At 42.6% G+C, this 18,507-nt stretch overlaps 1 protein-coding gene across 1 annotated transcript in view; it reads left to right on the top strand.

Moving 5' to 3' along the window:
* LOC122791483 (protein phosphatase 1 regulatory subunit 12A-like) overlaps nt 1–18,507 on the top strand; it is a 1,771,856-nt gene that overhangs the window by 1,538,243 nt on the left and 215,106 nt on the right. Inside the window, exon 20 of the mRNA XM_044059226.1 lies at nt 17,585–17,604. Coding sequence (XP_043915161.1) covers nt 17,585–17,604 — 20 coding nt within the window. The remainder of the gene's footprint in view (nt 1–17,584; nt 17,605–18,507) is intronic.

Genomic DNA, 18,507 nt, shown 5'->3' with positions numbered 1-18,507 from the left:
GGACAAAGTTAAGATAATACAGCAGTTGCTTAAGTTTTCTAACAAGAGACAATCAGTAATAGGAGATAAAAAAATAACGGAAGATGAAGCATTTATATGTTTGACATGCTAAGGTGGAGAAGTACAGTTCTAATGGGGGAAGAGGAAGAAGGGAAGTGATGACTGCAAGTATAAAGGTTGGTACGAACAAGAGAAAAATGAGTGAAAGGACAGCAGTTGTAGTAGAAAGCCAAAATAAAAAGGGGATAAGGATTACATGGTAACAGGAAGAGGAAATGTAGGTATAGGAGTGAATGGAGGAGGTTAAAGCCCAGGGTGTCAAAGCATTTACATTTATTGGCTGGATCGAACTCATTACATCCGAGTGATCCCTCCAGTAGCATCTGCAGTTAACACCTAATGACACCTTTAGGCGTCAAATATTGCTTGTTCATATTTGTGTCAGTAATTTCAAAACCATGCTGTGTACAAGGTTTTAAAATATTTCATCTTATAGCTTGCACAATAGCAAACTCAACTGCATTAATATTTGACTTCTGTCTTATGCAGGTAAATAGATATTAACTGTTGTTTTTATGATATGAATTTATATAGATACAATTTCTACATTTTCTAAATATCTCAACAACCAAACAACACAGACAAAACTCATTAGCCTCACATGAAAGCTGTCAGCTAGATGAATAAAATGCTGCTGACAGTTTGTGTGTAATTTAAGTGTTTGCTGAGATATTGTAAGTGGTTTACAAAACATTACAAATGTAATTGTTACTATATTTGCTGTGACTTATAAAATTTGGTTTAAGACCTAGAACCTAAAGAATGCTACCACTGTAAAAAGAATTTGTGCTGAAGAGTTTGACATTTACACTTCATTAGTAGCCCCTATAAACCCAAAGATATGAACATTTGTTTGAAATGTGAGGAAATACTTTAATTCTGTCAAAAGGCTTAGGCTCCACCCACTGGAAGTTACAGTGCAACTTCTTGAGCTCCATTGGAGTGAATGTAATGTGGCCTCTGAACAAGTTCTTAATTCCTTCACAAGAGGAGGCCTGTTTGATTTCACTAGGAATTGGTTTCCAGGAAAAGGGTGCTAGTTTGAAAAAGGAATTTTTACTGGTACTGAGGGTGAAGGATGGCCAGACCAGGAGGAGGTTATCACAGTCAGGTAAAGTTAATGGGCTGCTTCAAAATTGGAGAAGGTTACATAGGGGTCGGCAGTAACTTTCACTGATGCATTTAAATGAGAGTATATTACGGAGAAGTGAGGCTGTGGAGGAAATTGAAAGCCAGTTGTCTTTATGGAAAATTGAGCAGTGGTTCACTGGCAGCCATTATCCAGGCTGCTATTAAGTGTGGTTTGGTCCCCCATCCATGTAAATATCTGCCATGATTGTTTCTAGTCTAGAGAGTTACATGGCAGCCAGAGCAGTGTATTAATACACTGATGTGAAGGAAGGAATGTTTCCATTAATCCTGAGCCCATACTTGGTAGCTGATTAATGCATTACCACAAGTGCCAACATAAGTTTTCCCTTGCTTCTGCACATGCTTCCCCTGAAGGCTACATAAAATGGCATGGTATGAATGAAGCATACATCTGTGGTCCACAGTGGTATATGCTATATACTTTGTCCTCCAATGGTAGTCATCATTGCAGTGCACCAAAGTGCCTTCTTTCTCCACCTGGGATTGTTAAGCAGCAAGGACCACTCACTGCCAACTCTCCACTTGCTTGTCCAGTGTTAAGATCGGTAAATCAGTTTTGGATCTTGTGGGTTGTGTCTAGGGTTACCTTTCTACACAACAAGGCCAGAACTCCTAACTTGCTGTATTAGAAAAGGACATGCGTTGATTTTTTTCTGAAATCCTGCCTGAGCCATGTACATTTTAGATGACATTGTGGTTAGGGTTACAGTACATAGAAATTACTTTAGGAAATTGGTATATATGTTCCATTAACTGGATTTAAAACTGTGTAGAACACTGTGTACTGTGGTAATAGACCAAAGGTAGCCTTGAACAGCCAAATTTTTATTTATTTATTTAAGCTTTCCTTCCCCAAGACAAGATTGTTTTCCTGACAGGCTACCTGACCTGAGTGCTTCCAAAGCAGCGCAAAACATATGAGAACAGCAGTCCTGTCCACAGGAAACCCTGCTTCCCCTCCTTCCACGCTCGAAGAAGGAACTCCTGTGATAGAAAAACACCATACAAAGGAACCCAGGAACAGACTTTACTGTGCCAGAAGCAGTCAAGACTATTACTACAGGCAGTTCTGACATAACTTGGGGAACCCACTTAGGTCCCCAGAAGGTGCAGGACATTTGGTCCCCACAGCAGAGGAAGTTGCATACAACTCAAAAGGAATTACTAGCAGGCAACCTGGCCATAAAAGTCTTTCAACAAAAGTTAGCCATAGGCACACTACAAATCTGGACAGACAACAACACAGTTATGTGGTACATAAACAAACAAGGGGGAACTTTGTCTTAATCTCCTCTACAGCTTTGCCAGAAAAATGTGCATGCTGGCTCAAGAGATAGAATTAACTCTCACAGCCTTTTATATTCCAGGCTAGAGTAATACCCTGCTTCTAGACTCTAACAAATGGAAGTCGAAAAGCGAGGTCTTGGATTTGACTATACAGTGGAGGATCCTGTCAAAAGACCTGCTTGCCTCTCTACAAGCAACTACAGAAATTTTGCTCCAGAACACAGCAGACAGGAGCTTTGGAGATGGATGTATACTCCTTCACATGGATAAATTAGTTCCTGTATGCATTCCCGCCTTTCCACAGGGTACTAACAGAATTAGGGAGGACAGACCCAGCATGATTTTAGTGGCCCCCTTCTGGCCAAGACAACAGTGGTCCTCTTTTCTCCTGACTCTCAGGAAGGGGTAGATTCAGCACCCTACCACAGGAGACACATTTCCTCAGTTAAGTCAAGGGATCTATCTTCCACCCCCACCTAGCCACCTCATGCTACCTCCTTGGAGGATTGGGTTTTGACTTTGACACCTAGGACTGCATCCTGTCCTAAAGAGGTACCCCCAATGGACTTTTCTATTCCAGCATTAAGGTATATGCATCTGTATTATCAGCTTGCCTGCATAGTGCTCCACCTGCCTTCCTCACACCCCCACATGAAACTTTTTAAAAGGGGTGATTCAGTTGATAACACCCAGAAGGAAACCCATTCCACCATGGGATTTAAATTATGTTAGAAAAAAATAACTTTGCCTCCCTATGAACTTGCTGCCACTGCCTCTCTAAAGGTGCTCACCCGAAAGACCATACTCTTTATAGCTGTAGCATCAGCCCTCATCTGTAAAGAACCTCCAAACAGAGCCGTACTTTATGCTTAAAGTGGTATTAAAACTTAGTTTAAACCAGGTTGTCCACTTACCAGTCTTCTACCCAAATCCCACAGAGTAGGAAAGAGCAAGTCCTCCACTTCCTAGATGTACACAGACAGATCAGGTACTATTTAGACTAGCTGAAAAGTCCTAATAGAGCAGAGAAAATACTGGTAGCTTTCACAGAGGGTAGGCAGGGCAAGCCTGTCTCCAAACAAACCATCTCTAAATGGATAGTTAACTGCATTAAGATCCGTTGCTTACACCATGAAAAGGATTTACCTGGGCATATTAATGCCCACTCCACCCAACATGGGGAGATTACCACTACTTTCCTTAAAGGAGTTCCCACCTCAGCCATCTTGGAGGCGGCCACGTGGAAGGGCACACCCTCACAAAAAACTATAACCTAGGCACTGTCTCCAGGACTAGAGCAGGTTTTACCTCTGCCATCCTGCAGAAGTTGATTTCCTGAGGCCATACTGATGACCCACCACCCAATTTTTGGCTTTAGAAATCCTCCCAAGAATCAGTACTGCAGCACTGACAATGAAGAGCATACTATGTTTGTGTCACAGTTATCATAATTGTAGAAGTTTGAGTAGGTCACTGTTGTAGTGCACACTCCCAGCCATCAGTCTGCTGACCACTTGTCTCCTTCTTGCTGGGTACAAGGCGAGGAGAATCTTTTTCTGCAAATAGTCCATATATCTCCATCATCTCCTCTCTGCCTCGTATGTTTTTCCTGTATTTTCAATTAAATCCAGACAGCTAAGAGGTAGTGCTGTCCTCAGGCATCAGGCTGCTCACTTGCTGCTTAGAAAGATCTGAAGATGGCGCCAGCAGTTACCATTCTTATCTCCTGATGTCGACATGTTGAACTTTGGACATCTGTTGGCTAGGAACGATGTAAAGACTCTGGAAATCAGGCCAGTCGTGGGCTTCTGCATGGCAGGAAGACCCAAGAATCAGTACTGCAACATTGATCTACTTGAACATTTACAGTTATAGTAAGTATGACACAACTGTACTTTCTTTAGAATCCATTATATGATGAAAGTAGAGGGGATAAAATAAGTAAATGGTGTTAGAGAACAGTGTGTTTTTATGATGAAAATGCATTATGATCTTGATACTTTCATTGTCTTTGCTTAGCACTGTTGGAGTATTCTTTACTCTTGGGATATCCTGCTGAGGATAGTCTAACATCTGGCCAGTATACCAAAGCCTTTACATTTTCCAGGCATTGTATGTCAGACGTCTGTCCTACACATAAGGTGTATGGGTACGTATTTGACATTCATATGCCCAATTATGAGAAAATGTTTGCCGCTAGGCTAGATGCTACCTCTGAATTCAGTCTGTATGTCGTTCACCACTTCTAAAGATAAGCACTGCATTGGAGTTCCTTCCTTTCTTTTTTCTTCCTTGTAGTTTTCCTGTCATTCAGGAATAGAAAATGTGGGCATGGGCGGCAAATTCTGAAGATAGACGTGAAAAATGCCTTTTTCATTGGGTGCTACATATAGCCATACTCGGTGTGATATTTGTCAGGTATTTGTCCCAGGGACACTCCAGAGCTGTCTGTCCCATAGGCAAATCCGCCTGCCCCAATGTTTAGCTGCCACTTAAGGAAAAAATTACATACTGAACCTTTTGCAGTCCAACTTGTACTGACGTCTCCCTTGAGCAGGATGAAGAACCCAAGGACCTGCCAGTGCCAATGCCAGTTCCTTCTGCAGTGACTCATTTGGAGGCCGACATGGAGCTGAGTACTCACATGTCCACAGAAGCTGTACATATATCTGGTACAGATGTAGAGGAGGTAAGACAGATGATTGTATGTGAAGAGCCTAGGGGGATATGCTCATATGGCTCTGAAACCCCCATAAGTGTTGTAAAACCCTGTTTCTGCTCCCTGATCTTCCACCCTATCTAAGTGACCTCGGGATTCTGATTTTTCTGATGAAGAGTTGGACTCTGGTGAAGAATCTTTAGCATATTCCTCTCAGATCTACTCTCCACTGACTCTGGGGACTGATGAAAAAGATTCTTTGACCTCTGACTTTCCTTTTGTAGGACACAGTGATCCATAAGATGAAACATTAATTGTCACTGTTACCAGGTTTCAAAGTTTCAAAAGAGATATTATGAACTCTTTCAAATGGACTCACCCAGACCTTCTACAGTCCTTCCTGTCTTAACTGCCCTTTTGGACACATTGACTGGCTCCTGACTGTCAACCTGTGGCCCCTAAGAAGCCAGACTGATTTTATGAAGTTCCTGAGGATCATAAATATTTGTATGAATCCTTCATTTAATCCTGTTGTTCTTTCCATGTCCACAGGTAAGCCATCCAGACTGCTTTCCTCTTCCAGGATTTTACCTTCTGACAAGGACAGCCACACTATGGAGAGGTATGGGGAATAGTGTATACTTCTACTACTTTGGCTTTTTTTTTTTTTTTTTTTTTACACACATACATCCTGGCTTTTCTCTCCCAGCTTGAGGGGGGCTGGAGTTGACTGATATGCCTGATTTGGACAGTAAGACCTTTGCTCTTTCTCTTCTGAGTTCTGCTTCTCAGATAGCTTGCCATTCCATTAAAAGCAGCTGTGATGCAGCTGACATCTCTTCTAGGGCAGCTGAATCTGATTTTGCCATGAGGAGATATTCTTGGTAGTGCCTTCAGGCCTTACCTGAGGACATTAAGGCCAGACAGATTCTTCCTTAGAGTCTTTTTGGCACTGTTGGTGCAGAATTGTTTAAAACCCTACAGGTCAAGGGCAAGGTTATGCAAGACCAGAAACAAGTTTTTCTTTCCCCTGTACCTAAAATCCAGAAGAATTACCCCTCAAAATCTTCCTTTGTCCATAGACAGCCTAGACAACTTGCTAGGAATAAGAGGTTACTAAATGTTTTTCCCAAAAACCATTGAGTGTTCTAGAGGACAAAAGACTTATTTTATTGAGAAATCTGCCTCTATCTGACATTCACCTACCCTTCCCATCAGTCAGATCCCTCTGTCCCTCAGTCTAACCCTTTTTTTTTCAAGTTTGGCAGCAAATAAGCACAGATACCTGGGTTCTGTCCATCATCCAACACTGTTATTTTATGGCTTGGAAGTCTCTCTCTCCATTTTCTGACCTTCTTCAGCCTTCATCTTGCCAGCTTCCTATTTTCCTTTGGTTTTGCATGATATGGTGGAACAGAAAACCATCCAGCCTGTTCCATTGTTTCAGTGGGGAACAAGTTTTCATGCTAGAATGTTAGTTTGTGGTTCCCACAAAGTTGGGGTCATGAAGGCCCATCTTAGACCTATCCTTTCTCAACACATTTCTCAGGTTTCCTTCTTTCAGGATGTTGTCTCTTCAGACAGTTTCCCTCTTTTACTTCCTCAACCTTTTCTGGTATGTCTGAATTTGAAGAATGCTTACCTCTATATTCTTATTCACCCTCTGTTCAGGAAGTTTTTATGCTTCTCTGATGTTCATCGTGCATACAGCTGCAGTCATAACAGATGGGTTTTCCTGCTGTCAGGCGGGTCCTCGGTCGGCCGAATTCCAAAGTCTAGGTCCGGCGTCGGTGGTCGTCGCTTCCTCCCTGACGTCAGTGCGACAGGGGTATAAAAGAACCAGCCAACGCCATTTTCTTCAGTCTTTCTTGCCGCGCGGTGCCCGAAGCAGAAGCAGTTCGCAAGTGCCGGTTGGCCAGCTCCTGAGATTACGAATATTTTTCAACTGAAGTCTTCTTGAAAGCTAAGTACCCCGTTGGGGAAACTTTTCTTGCCTCAGACCGATGTCAGACAAAGTTAATAATTGCATTTCATGTGGGAAGCAAATACCGCATAAGGATTTTCATTCCCTCTGCATTCCTTGCTTAGGCCCAGACCACAACGTCTCGGCCTGTAGTTTTTGTGCTACATTCAACAGACGCACTATTAAGCGTCGGGCGGAGTTCGCCCAACACTATTTTGGCAAAAAATTTAATTACATTATGTCGTCGGATACTCCGACTCCAGTTTTGAGTAAAAGACGCAAAGATAAGGACCGACATACAAGGTCCGTGGCTTCTACCGACACCACGCCAAAGCCGACTACAGGTGATCCGGTTCTCAGTGAGGTGCCTACACAGCCCCTGACTACCGACGACACTTCATTGGCGGTGAGTCAGGAACTGGGGCTGGAGGTAAAGAGACACATCATCTAGAATGTCTAGCCAGAGGTCGCAGGCTCTTCGGCCCACACCCCGACTACAGATACCGAAGCCACTCTTGGCGGTGAAACTCAGAGTTTAGACAGGTCTGCCACCTCTCAAGGTGTCGTCAGGCCTTCCTCTTCTTTTTCCATCAAGGCTTTCACTAAGTCTAAAGCAGCCATGCATACTAAAAGACAAGCTCCACAGGGCCCTTCTCAAGGCCCCATGCCTAAAAAGCAGATGCTCAAAATGGCTGAGGATTTGATTACTCTTATCAGGGGTTCTCAACCCCCCCCCCCGGACAAAAGGCCCAGAGTGGAGGAAGACTCCCCCTCCTCGGACCAGGCCTCCATTATTTCAGAACATTCTGATGACCAGGAACATTCATACTCCCCTTTTGAAGATTCTGATGCAGAGGAGTCCATTCCCTCTGTCTCCCCCCCTGAGGATTACTCTTTTGGGGAAACCTTGCATACCTTGATGGAACACTTCCACTGGGAAGGCCAAGAGTACTCAGACTCCAAGAAAAGGCTTAGGGATTTTCTCTTGCTCCCTCAGCACAGGCCTCTGGCTATACCTCCTGTCTTAGACATTCTAGATGATGTGTATTCAGAGGCCTGCCTTAACCCAGACTCTTTACCTCCAGCCCCAGTCAAGCCTGACAGGTATTACCGGGTTCCTGACTCACACCAATTCCTATACAAAAGCCATGCGGCTGACCCAGAAATTATCTCACAGGGCCCCAAGGGAATTAAGGCCTCCACTGCTAAAAATCCATTACCTTCAGAGAGAGATTCCAGAGCTTTAGAAAGGTGGGGAAAAAAGTATACACCTCGGCCACCTTAACCATGAGGGCATTAAACTGTCAGTTCCATATGTTAAAGTACCAACAGTTTCTGTTATCACAGCTGAGAAGCAAAATGTCACAACCTGAACAACCAGACTTGAAGGAGTTGCAGGATTTGATACGTAGTGCAGAACAAGTGGGTAAACATACCTTGCAATGTGGTTTTGATGCTTTAGAGGCCTCATGTAGAGCTGCTGTTACAGGATCAGTCATACGTAGACATGCCTGGCTCAAAGAGCAAACCTTACCAGATCATGTCAAAGCTAAATTACTAGATGCCCTCTGCAAAAGATGTATTGTTTGGTGTTAAAGCTGAGGAGGTATTAAAGAAAATGGAGGAAAAGGCAAAATCAATGCAAACAGTGAAAGATTTCCTACAGGTACAACCTCCACGTTTCAGTAGAAATTGGCCTTCCAAAAATTGGTCCTTTCCAGCCACAGACAGACCCCAAAGAGGTAGATACAGGTGCCCGAGGGGCAGAGGGCAATCTCAAGGATCGTTTAGAGGCAGACAATGGCAAGCACCTACACAAAGAGGTGGTGAGGATAGTTCACAGCCATTCAGGAAGCAGACCCAATGACTTTCCCCTTTGCATGCCAAGCAAGGCTCAAATGGCAGCACCTTTAGGTGGAAAACTGGCATTATTTTCGAAAAATTGGCATATTGTCACAAAAGACAAATGGATCCTGGACATTATAGACAGAGGCTACAGATTCCACTTTCACACCCTTCCAAAAATGAGAGGCATGCCAAACCTGCCACACAATCAAAGGGCAGAGGCACAAAACAAATTTCAGATCTCATGGACATGAAAGCTATTCAAGAGGTACCTGCACAAGAACAGGGTCAAGGTTTTTACTACAGACTATTCCTGGTACCAAGGAAGGGAAAAGATTGGAGACCTATTTTGGACCTATCCATCCTAAACACATTTTTACTCGTGCCAAAATTCAAGATGCTCACATTACAGCAGCTTCTTCCCATGCTGGGCAAGGAGTCTTGGCTGGTAACATTGGACCTCAAGGAGGCATACCTGCATGTCCCAATCAGACAAGATTGCAGAAGATACCTCAGATTTCTTGCAGGTTCAACCCATTATCAATTCTCTGCATTGCCCTTTGGCTTATCTGCTGCACCCAGAGTGTTCACGAAATGCCTGGCATCAGTAATTGCCTACTGCAGACTTCAAGGGATACAAATATACCCATATTTGGACGACTGCCTGATCCAAGCGGACAGCAAGCACATACTTCTGAAACATCTGGCTTTTGTAATAATGTTGTTGAATTCTCTGGGATACACAGTCAACAAAAAGAAATCAAGGCTAATACCCTCTCAAACAATAATTTTCCTGGGTGCCAACTTGGACACAAACACCCAGATGGCCTACCTCATGCCAGAGAAACAGGGGCAACTAACTCAATACTTCAGAAAACTAGCAAATTTCACCAGGTTGACTGCAAGGAAAATCCTGCAGGCTCTGGGATTCATGGCATCTTGCATCCTACTAATCCCATGTGCAAAGTTGCATATGAGGAAACTTCAATGGTACCTGAAAAACCTATGGTCTCAACACAGCCATAGTTTGGAAAAAATTATACCACTGATTCCATGTCTTCAAAAGGAATTTCTGTGGTGGGCTCAAGCATGCCAAAGAAACACAGGTCTCCCATTCTGCAAGCCTCAAGCAAATCAAGTCATCACAACAGACGCCTCGGACTACGCCTGGGGGGTGCATTCAGGGCAAATGGTCCCAAAAAGAAAAGCACCTACACATCAATCAAAAGGAAATGCTAGCAGTAATAAATGCTATTATAGCTTTCAAAAACCTTCTGCATCCAGGTCAGCTATTGATAAGGACAGTCAACACCACAGTAATGTGGTACATAAACAGGAAGGAACCCATTCATACCCCCTATGCAGGCTGGCCATGTTTCTTTGGAACATGGCTCTGGAATTACAAATCGAACTTCAAGCACAGCACTTGCCAGGCAAGGAAAACACGCTGGCAGACAACCTAAGCAGAAATATGACAGATCCACATGAATGAAAGTTGCATCCTCAAGTTTTTACAGAGATAATTCAAGCATGGGGAAGGCCAGACATAGATCTCTTTGCCTCCCACAGAAATCACCAATTGGCAAAATTCTGCTCAAGGACCTTTCATCCACAGGCCTGGAGAGTGGACGCACTCTCTTTCAGTTGGACAACAATGACAGTTTATGCCTTTCCACCTCTTCCTCTGCTGCCCAAAGTTCTATTAAAAACCAGAGCAGACAGACCAAAGATGATTCTCATTGCTCCAGACTGGCCAAGATAACACTGGTACCCACTCCTGAGGAGCCTGACGCATTCCCCACCATGGATCCTACCTCTAATGCCTCTTCTTTTGACTCAGCACAACTTCAAAACTTCACGGTCAGCTGAAAACACTCAATCTGGCCGCATGGAAGATTCCTTAACTTCACAACAGACCCTACTCTCCAAGGAGGTGCAGGATGTCATTTTGGAGGCCAGAAGGCCTTCTACTAGAAAAGCTTACTCTGCAAAATGGAAACGGTTTTGTGCCTGGAATGAGAAAAAGGGTCAGAATCCTGGAATACTGAATTTACCTCAAATATTACAGTACCTAGCTGAGATGCTAAGCAGTGGACTTTCATTCTCCTCCATCAAATTCCATGCCTCAATCATTTCTGCAGAATACAACACTGATCCTCCTTTATTCTCTCACCCCCTCTTAAGACAGTTCCTCAGAGGGGCTAAGAATATAAAACCCCCAAGGAAACAACCAGTGCCTGCTTGGGACCTCAATTTCATTCTAGAAAAACTGACCTTGCCTCCTTTTGAGCCAGCTGCCTCAACAGAACTGCAATATTTGTCCTGGAAAACAGCCTTCCTTCTGGCTATCACCTCAGCTCGCAGGGTATCGGAACTACAAGCCCTCATGGCTGTGCAGCCTTTCATCATTTTCCATCAGGACAGAGTTTCCTTACGAACCAATCCGTCCTTTATGCCAAAGGTAGTATCCAGGGTAGCTTTGAATCAGGCTATCCACTTACCTACCTTTTACCCTAATCCTCAAAACAAAGGGGAGAGACTACTACATTCCTTGGACATCCACAGACAGCTGCATTATTATTTGGACAGAACAAAGCCTTTCAGAAAATCAGAGCAACTCTTTGTGTCCTATGCTACAGGAGCTCAAGGGAAGCCAATTTCCAAACAGACAATCTCAAAATGGATAGCCCACTGCATACGCTTTTGTTACTCTTTTCATGGTAAAACTGTACCTGCAGGCATCAGATCTCACTCCACAAGGGCCACAGCTACCTCTGCAGCTTTCCTCAGGGGGGTTCCTACCAAAGATATTTTGGAAGCAGCCACTTGGAGTTCTGTACATACCTTCTCCAAGCACTATCACCTACCATTATACTCCAAATCTAGAGCAGGCTTTGCCACTGCAGTCTTGCAGGGCATCCTGGCTCCTCCTAGTTCCACCTAGTGCCTACCACCCCTTTTTAAGCTTTGGATTCTACCCATCTGTTATGACTGCAGCTGTGTGCACGATGAACATAGTACAGTTTTGTACCTACCATAAATGTAGATGTTCGAGTGCTAATACAGCTGCAGTCCAGGTTTCCCTCACTCCTTCCCCTCTTGGGACAGGCCTAATGGCTAACACCTCCTCATACAACCTGATTGGGGTATTCATTTATGGTGTATTTGCTTGCAACTACTGTTTTTTGATTATATTGCATTGCATTATTACATAAATTTATGTATTGCCTTCCTTCTGGGGGCACCTGACATCTGGGGCAAGAAAAACTGAAGAAAATGGCGTCGGCTGGTTCTTTTATACCCCTGTCGCACTGACGTCAGGGAGGAAGCGACGACAACCAACGCCAGACCTAGCCTTTGGAATTTGGCCGACCGAGGACCCGCCTGACGGCAGGAAAACCCATCTGTTATGACTGCAGCTGTATTAGCACTCGAACATCTACATTTATGGTAGGTACAAAACTGTACTTTTTTTCCTCTCATTATCAGTTTTCTGCTTTACCTTTTGGTCTTTCTAGAGCTCAAAGGGTATTTATAAAATGGCTGGGCCCTGTGATAGCCTCCTGCAGACTTTAGAATTCACATATTCCGTTATTTGGACGACCTTCCAGTGCAAGCTAACTCTCAACAGCTCTTGCTTAAAAATAGGCACTTTACTATGATTCTCCTGCACAGTGTGGGGTTTACCCTTAAATTCAAAATTTGTGTGCGGACTCCATCTCAGGATTAAGTGTTTTTTTTTTTTGACTTGCAGGATTCAGACCATCCCAATGTTGGCTTGTCTTTCACCAACAAAGGTCCACTCCTTGACTGCTTATTTCCAGTCTCCTCTTAGCCTTCCAGTCCTTTGTGCAAGAGAGTTTCTCCAAGCCCTGGGATACTGGTTCCTTTTGCCAAACTCCACATGAGGAAATTTCAGTGGTATCTGAAAACTGTGTAGCTTCAGCTCTGCCACCCTCTCTTCCCTTATATCAAGCTCCAACTCCACTGGTGGATTCATCAGGTTTCCCTAACTCCAATTCTACATTTTCAGGTTCCTCTCACTACTCAGGAGTAATATGTGGGTGCTTCCAGTCAAGTTTGGGGAGCTTCCTGCAACAACCTTGAAGTCCAGGGTTTTCGGTCCTGTCAACAGTTGTCAACCATATCACCATCAAAGAAACGAGGACTGTAATCCTAGCACTTCAGGCCTTTCAATTCTTTTGAGTTCTTGGTCCTCTAAATGTTTTACAGACAATACCACAGTCGTGTGGAACATCAACAAGCAAGGGGGTACAAAATCTTACCTTCTTTCAAGGCTGGCTCTTCAGGCTTGGGATTTTGCAGTCCCCGATCACGTGGTTCTTTAGGTGGTTTACATCCCTTCAGAGCACAGTCTAGTGGCAGACTCTTTGAGCAGGTTCAGAGCAAATACCCATGAATGGATGCTTCACAGGGAGGTCTCTCTGGACAATTGTACATTGGTGGGGTATTCCTCAAGTAGATATTTTTGCCTCCCCTATGAACAGACAACTTTCCCAGTTCTGTTCCAGAGTGCCAGGTCCTGTGGCTTGGAGAGTGGATGCCATGCCTTTTTCTTAGAAGAGAATCCCTTTTGGCCCAGACAGCACTGGTTCACCTTTCTCTTTCACTTGGCCAAGGACAATCATCACAAGTATTCATCTATTAAAAGTTCATTTTCTCAACCATTTTTGCACCTGGACCTTTTTTCTGGGGGGGGGGTCCCTATGAAACTTTCTTATCTGTGTGAATTGCTCAATGATTTAGCATATTCATCTGTTAAAAGTTCATTTTGTTAACCATTCCTGCCTGCCTCTTGAGTCAACCTTTGGCTTCTAGGTTTGAAGTTAAACAATTCCTAAAAGTTGTCCTTTATGTCAGTCCTCCAAGAAAGCCCATTCCTCCTAAACAGCCCATTCCTTTTTCATTTTGTTATTGAAAAAGTAACTCTATCCCCTTTTGAGCCTGCATTTTCTTCTTCACTACAACATTGTACTTCTAAAACTCTATTGTTGGTGGCTTTTACGTCTGCAAAGAGGATATCTGAACTTCAGGCAGTCATGATGGTTCCTCCCTTTTTGTTTTTTTTTTCACAAGGACAGGATTTTCTCTTAATACTAATCCTTTTATCCCCGAGGGTTGTTAATGATTTGTCCTTGAATCAGTCACTTCATCTTCTGTTCTTTTTTTCCTTCTCCACAGATATGTAGCAGGAGGGGTACTACATGCCTTAGCCAGCTCAGATATTATTTGGATAAGACAATACACATCAGAAAATCGGAGCAGCATTTTGTTTCCTTTTTATGCCAGGAAATTGGATTTGGCAGTGCTTAAACAAACCATTTCCTCCTGGATTTCTATTAGCATTCTTTTTTGTTGTTATTTTCATGGTAAGCAGCTTTCCTCTTTGGTTCATGCTCATTCAACCAGGACAGTGGCCTTTTCTGGTGCTTTTTTCAAGGGTCTGGATACCAGATTCATCTTGGAAGCTGCTACCTGGTCTTCTGTTCACACTTTTAGTAAAGATTACAAGTTTGATATCTTTTCCATATCCAGGGTGTGTTTTTTCAGGGCCACCTTTCATGGGTTTGTGAAGAGTTCTTCTCTGTCTCCCTCCTCCCATACTGTTTAGTAGCTTTTGTACTTTCTCAAGAGTAAAGAATACTGCAGCAGTGATATGAAATGACATAGTACAGCTGTTCATAGGTTGGTACTAGGCTATCAGCCCTAGGGGCCTATACAAGCCTAGCTGTGTAAGATCTTCCCTAACAGAAGCCCTACTTCTCACTGTTGAAGTATTCTGTCCCTCCCTCTTGCCCCCTTTTATTTTCTGTTGCCCTGTCTCTGGCCAAGGGGTCCCATCTTCTGTCTTTATTTCCTTCTTCCCTTCCTGGGTGTGCATGTAATTACTTTCTCTGGGGTTGTTCTGGTTCTCCTGGGGCACTTCAGTTTTGAGGATTGGACATCCATATGTCACATGTATACCTTACAACCTGCACATAGGACATATGTTTGGCATACATAGCCTGGAAGGTGTAAAGACTTTGGTATACTGTCTGGATGTTAGCCTATTCTTGACAGGATATCCCAAGAGTAAAGAATACTACAACAGTGAGAAGCGTCTACAGCTATGGTAAGATATTACTCAACTCTACTTTCTTCAGTATTTTTTTCAGTGAAAATGGATTTTAAGATTGTGATCCTGCTTTGTAAATCTTTCCCCAGATTTATTTCACTGGAGTTATAAGTACTACAATATGTATACTGCTTTCAGAACCCAGCACTGTATAGCACTGAAAAGCCTAAATTGGTAAGAACTACCTCATCAACTAACGTATGCACAGCTTTTTACCAATACCTCACTAAAAGAATCACAATCCTAAAGCAGATGCCCTATGCTGACCTCCTTAAAAAAACTCCAGCTATACTCTGTCGCATATCGTCTACTCTGAGGCGATCTCTGTTTAACATACAAGGCCATGTCAAACCCAGAGCTGATGGACATGCTACACTTAAAGAAATCCCAATCCCTCAGAGCCCACACGCTCCGGGGATCTAAATCTTGTCATCACAATAAACAAAACATGCTGGAGGGATAGGTTCCTGACCCAGAGACTCCCCAGATTCTGGAATAGACTGCCCATACATGTCAAGCAGAGCGCCTCTTTGGCCCTCTTCAAAAGGAACCTTGATGATTGGTGGGAGAAAGGAAATTTACCCCGGGGATCACGTCAGTCGCCCTGCTAGACAGGGGTCCAGGGAAGTAAATAGTGTGGGAAGAAATAGCCAGGGAATTGTTATGGCTAGGCTTGTATAGGCCCTAGGGCCGATAGCCTAGTACCAACCTATGAACCACTTATAAAATTATCCAGCATCTACCAGCCTGTCCAGCACTAAAAACATTCTACACAGCGGTGTTCCTAGTTGGCCATGGTGATCCAGTGACCAAAAACTCCTGTGTGTCTACAAGCCCATCACATCTGCTGGACATTCTGTACTCATACAGTGTTGCTAAGGCCTGGAATTCCTTACCTGTATCCTTCAGGTCAATACCCTCCCGTCTCTCTAAATTACTCTGAAGACTTCCTAGCTAAAATATGGCTCTGTTCTTGCTCAGAACCAGGATACACTGTATCCCTAATTGTGAACACGTACCTTTTCATTCTTTATACCTCCTTATTCTCCCTTCTTCACTTACTTCTATCAAATTTTCTTCCCTGACTTTCTGTATAAATATACCATAAGCCTGTTTTTTCCCTCACTTCATATTGCAGTTCCTGTTTGTATTAGACTAACCTTTAATTTTTCTACAAAGTGTCTAAAATTTCTCTAAATATTAAATTATTTGCATATAACTTGTATCGATTCTTAACCAATGTATTGTGCCTAATTTGCTATAATTATTTAAACTGCAGTTTGTTTTATTTTCAAAGATTGTAAAATTGTTCTTAAAATGTTTTGTAATAATTTGGAGCTTTTCTCCTCGGGCCTCTGCTGAAAATGGGCATCGCCTAGTCTGACTTTCTCAGTAATCAAATGTCAGTCAGTCAAATAAACAATGAACTGTCAGTCTATAAAGGCATTTTACTGTATATATCCTTTTTCAAAATGTTGCTCTAAGTTTTTAGGTGCAAATTAACCTATAGAATGTGTATTATTTCCTTTTGTATTTGAGTCAATTGTCTTAAAGACAAAGGACATATTGTAGATACAATCTTGCATATTACTATGTCATGCGGGATATAATTCATTTCTGCTACTAAGCCTACAGAGTACATTTACCAGCATTGTATCCCGAGTCTGTGCATTAGTTGTTTGTGGTAATGGAAGGAGACAGACAAGAACCTGTATGTCTCTAATAGGTATATGTGAGATTGTATACATTGAAAGGAATAACCCTTACTTTTAAAGGAGTCTAAAAGGTGTTTCAGTGCACAGCAGCTGGTTCCACTGTTACAGTTTCTGGGCATCTGTCTTAGATGGGGCAACAATGTAATTTGACCCACTGCTACTGCTTATATATATATATATATATATATATATATATATATATATATGTATATGTATATGTATATATATATATATATATATATATATAGCTAGGCAAGCACCAATTGTGAAACATTTTTTGGAGGGCATTGGGATGTACTAGAGTTTAAATTAGTAAAATACCATGGCTTATTTATAATGATCTTGGTTGTCATACTTTGTAAATTATAATTTTTCAGAATGGCTATTTGGCTAAAAATGTTTTCTATAATAAAAGGTATGCCTTTAAATGGCATTGTCTAGTGTTGGGGTTAGGAGAGCTATATAAAGCTCAGCCTGTTTGCCAGTAGTACTATTCACAGAAAAATATGCACCAATTATGTGAAGTATTTTTTTACTGTTAAAATACCATGGTGATGGCTTTTCCATATGTTTATTTCATAAAACCACATGCGAGTCCACATTGATGATTTTAGCAGAAGTAAAACTGGGGATGTGGCTAAACATTTCCAGGCAGGGAATAGCGGGTGTTATGTTTGCAAGAGTATTAATGAATTCTCATGAAAAGATGAAATAGTTTAGTAGAGCGTAAAATAATTTTTTTTTCTCTCTCTCTCTCTCTTTTTCAGAGTGACAGATTATCATCCAGGTAATGACCATTCATGATTGTATTTTATGTGGACAGACTGCTTGTGTTTTGCTTTCCTATTTAATTCTGTACATTTCAATTGCTTGTCGCTAAGTACATAACTGTCAATGTGATTGTCATGTTATCATTTTGTTTTAGTTTCCAACTGAACATCAGCCATCCTCCTGGCCATTCAAGTTCATCTTTTCATTCCGCCTGGAGTAAGAGTCTTATGTCTCATTTATTCCCCTAGGTGTGAGTGTACCAGAAGTGGTACCATCGTCCACTCAGGGGCTAGGTTTTTCTGTTTGTGGTCCTAACTCCCTATGCTTGCTCAGTATGCATTTCTCAATGAATTGTGTGCATTGGGCATAGTACAGGACTGCCTTTCATTTCCTTAGGTGATGTAATCCCATAAATAACCCCACCTCCTGCAAAAAGTACAGGAAAATCAGTGCACTTTGGGTGGCTTAGATATTCAACCCCTCCCCATGAGAGAAGTGAGCAGGCTTAGTCCCCAGAGTTGCTTGAGTCAGACAAGTCTTTATCCGTTAGTGCCAACAAAGCTGCCAGAGATTGTCTTTCCTGACTTTCTGTAACTGTAGTTTTCTGCAGTTTCTTTGTCTTCTTGAATACATCCACTAAAGTTCGGGGCATAGAGATACATGGTGATCATTGTCTCACAGATGATGCAAATACACATAGTATAGGAAATATATTTTAGATTCCAGATTTCTGTCTGTCATTTGGTGCAGAGGACTAGGACCATGAGCTGTTAACAAGTTGTTTCCTGTGGCCTGGGGTTTAATCCCCTTAGCTTAGCCCATCTGTGTGACTCAGAGAAACTGATTTGTCTAGAAAATGATCCCAGGCAGAGTCTGAAAAAGGCCATGTGGATCAGTGCTTTACCTTTGTTAGCAAACA

This window comes from Protopterus annectens, chromosome 17.part0 (genome assembly GCF_019279795.1).
Source record: "Protopterus annectens isolate FY-2018-M chromosome 17.part0, PAN1.0, whole genome shotgun sequence".
In the NCBI taxonomy this organism is placed as follows: Eukaryota; Metazoa; Chordata; order Ceratodontiformes; family Protopteridae; genus Protopterus; species Protopterus annectens.
Note: the sequence above shows the minus strand (reverse complement) of the source record. Positions and strands in the feature narration are given on the sequence as shown.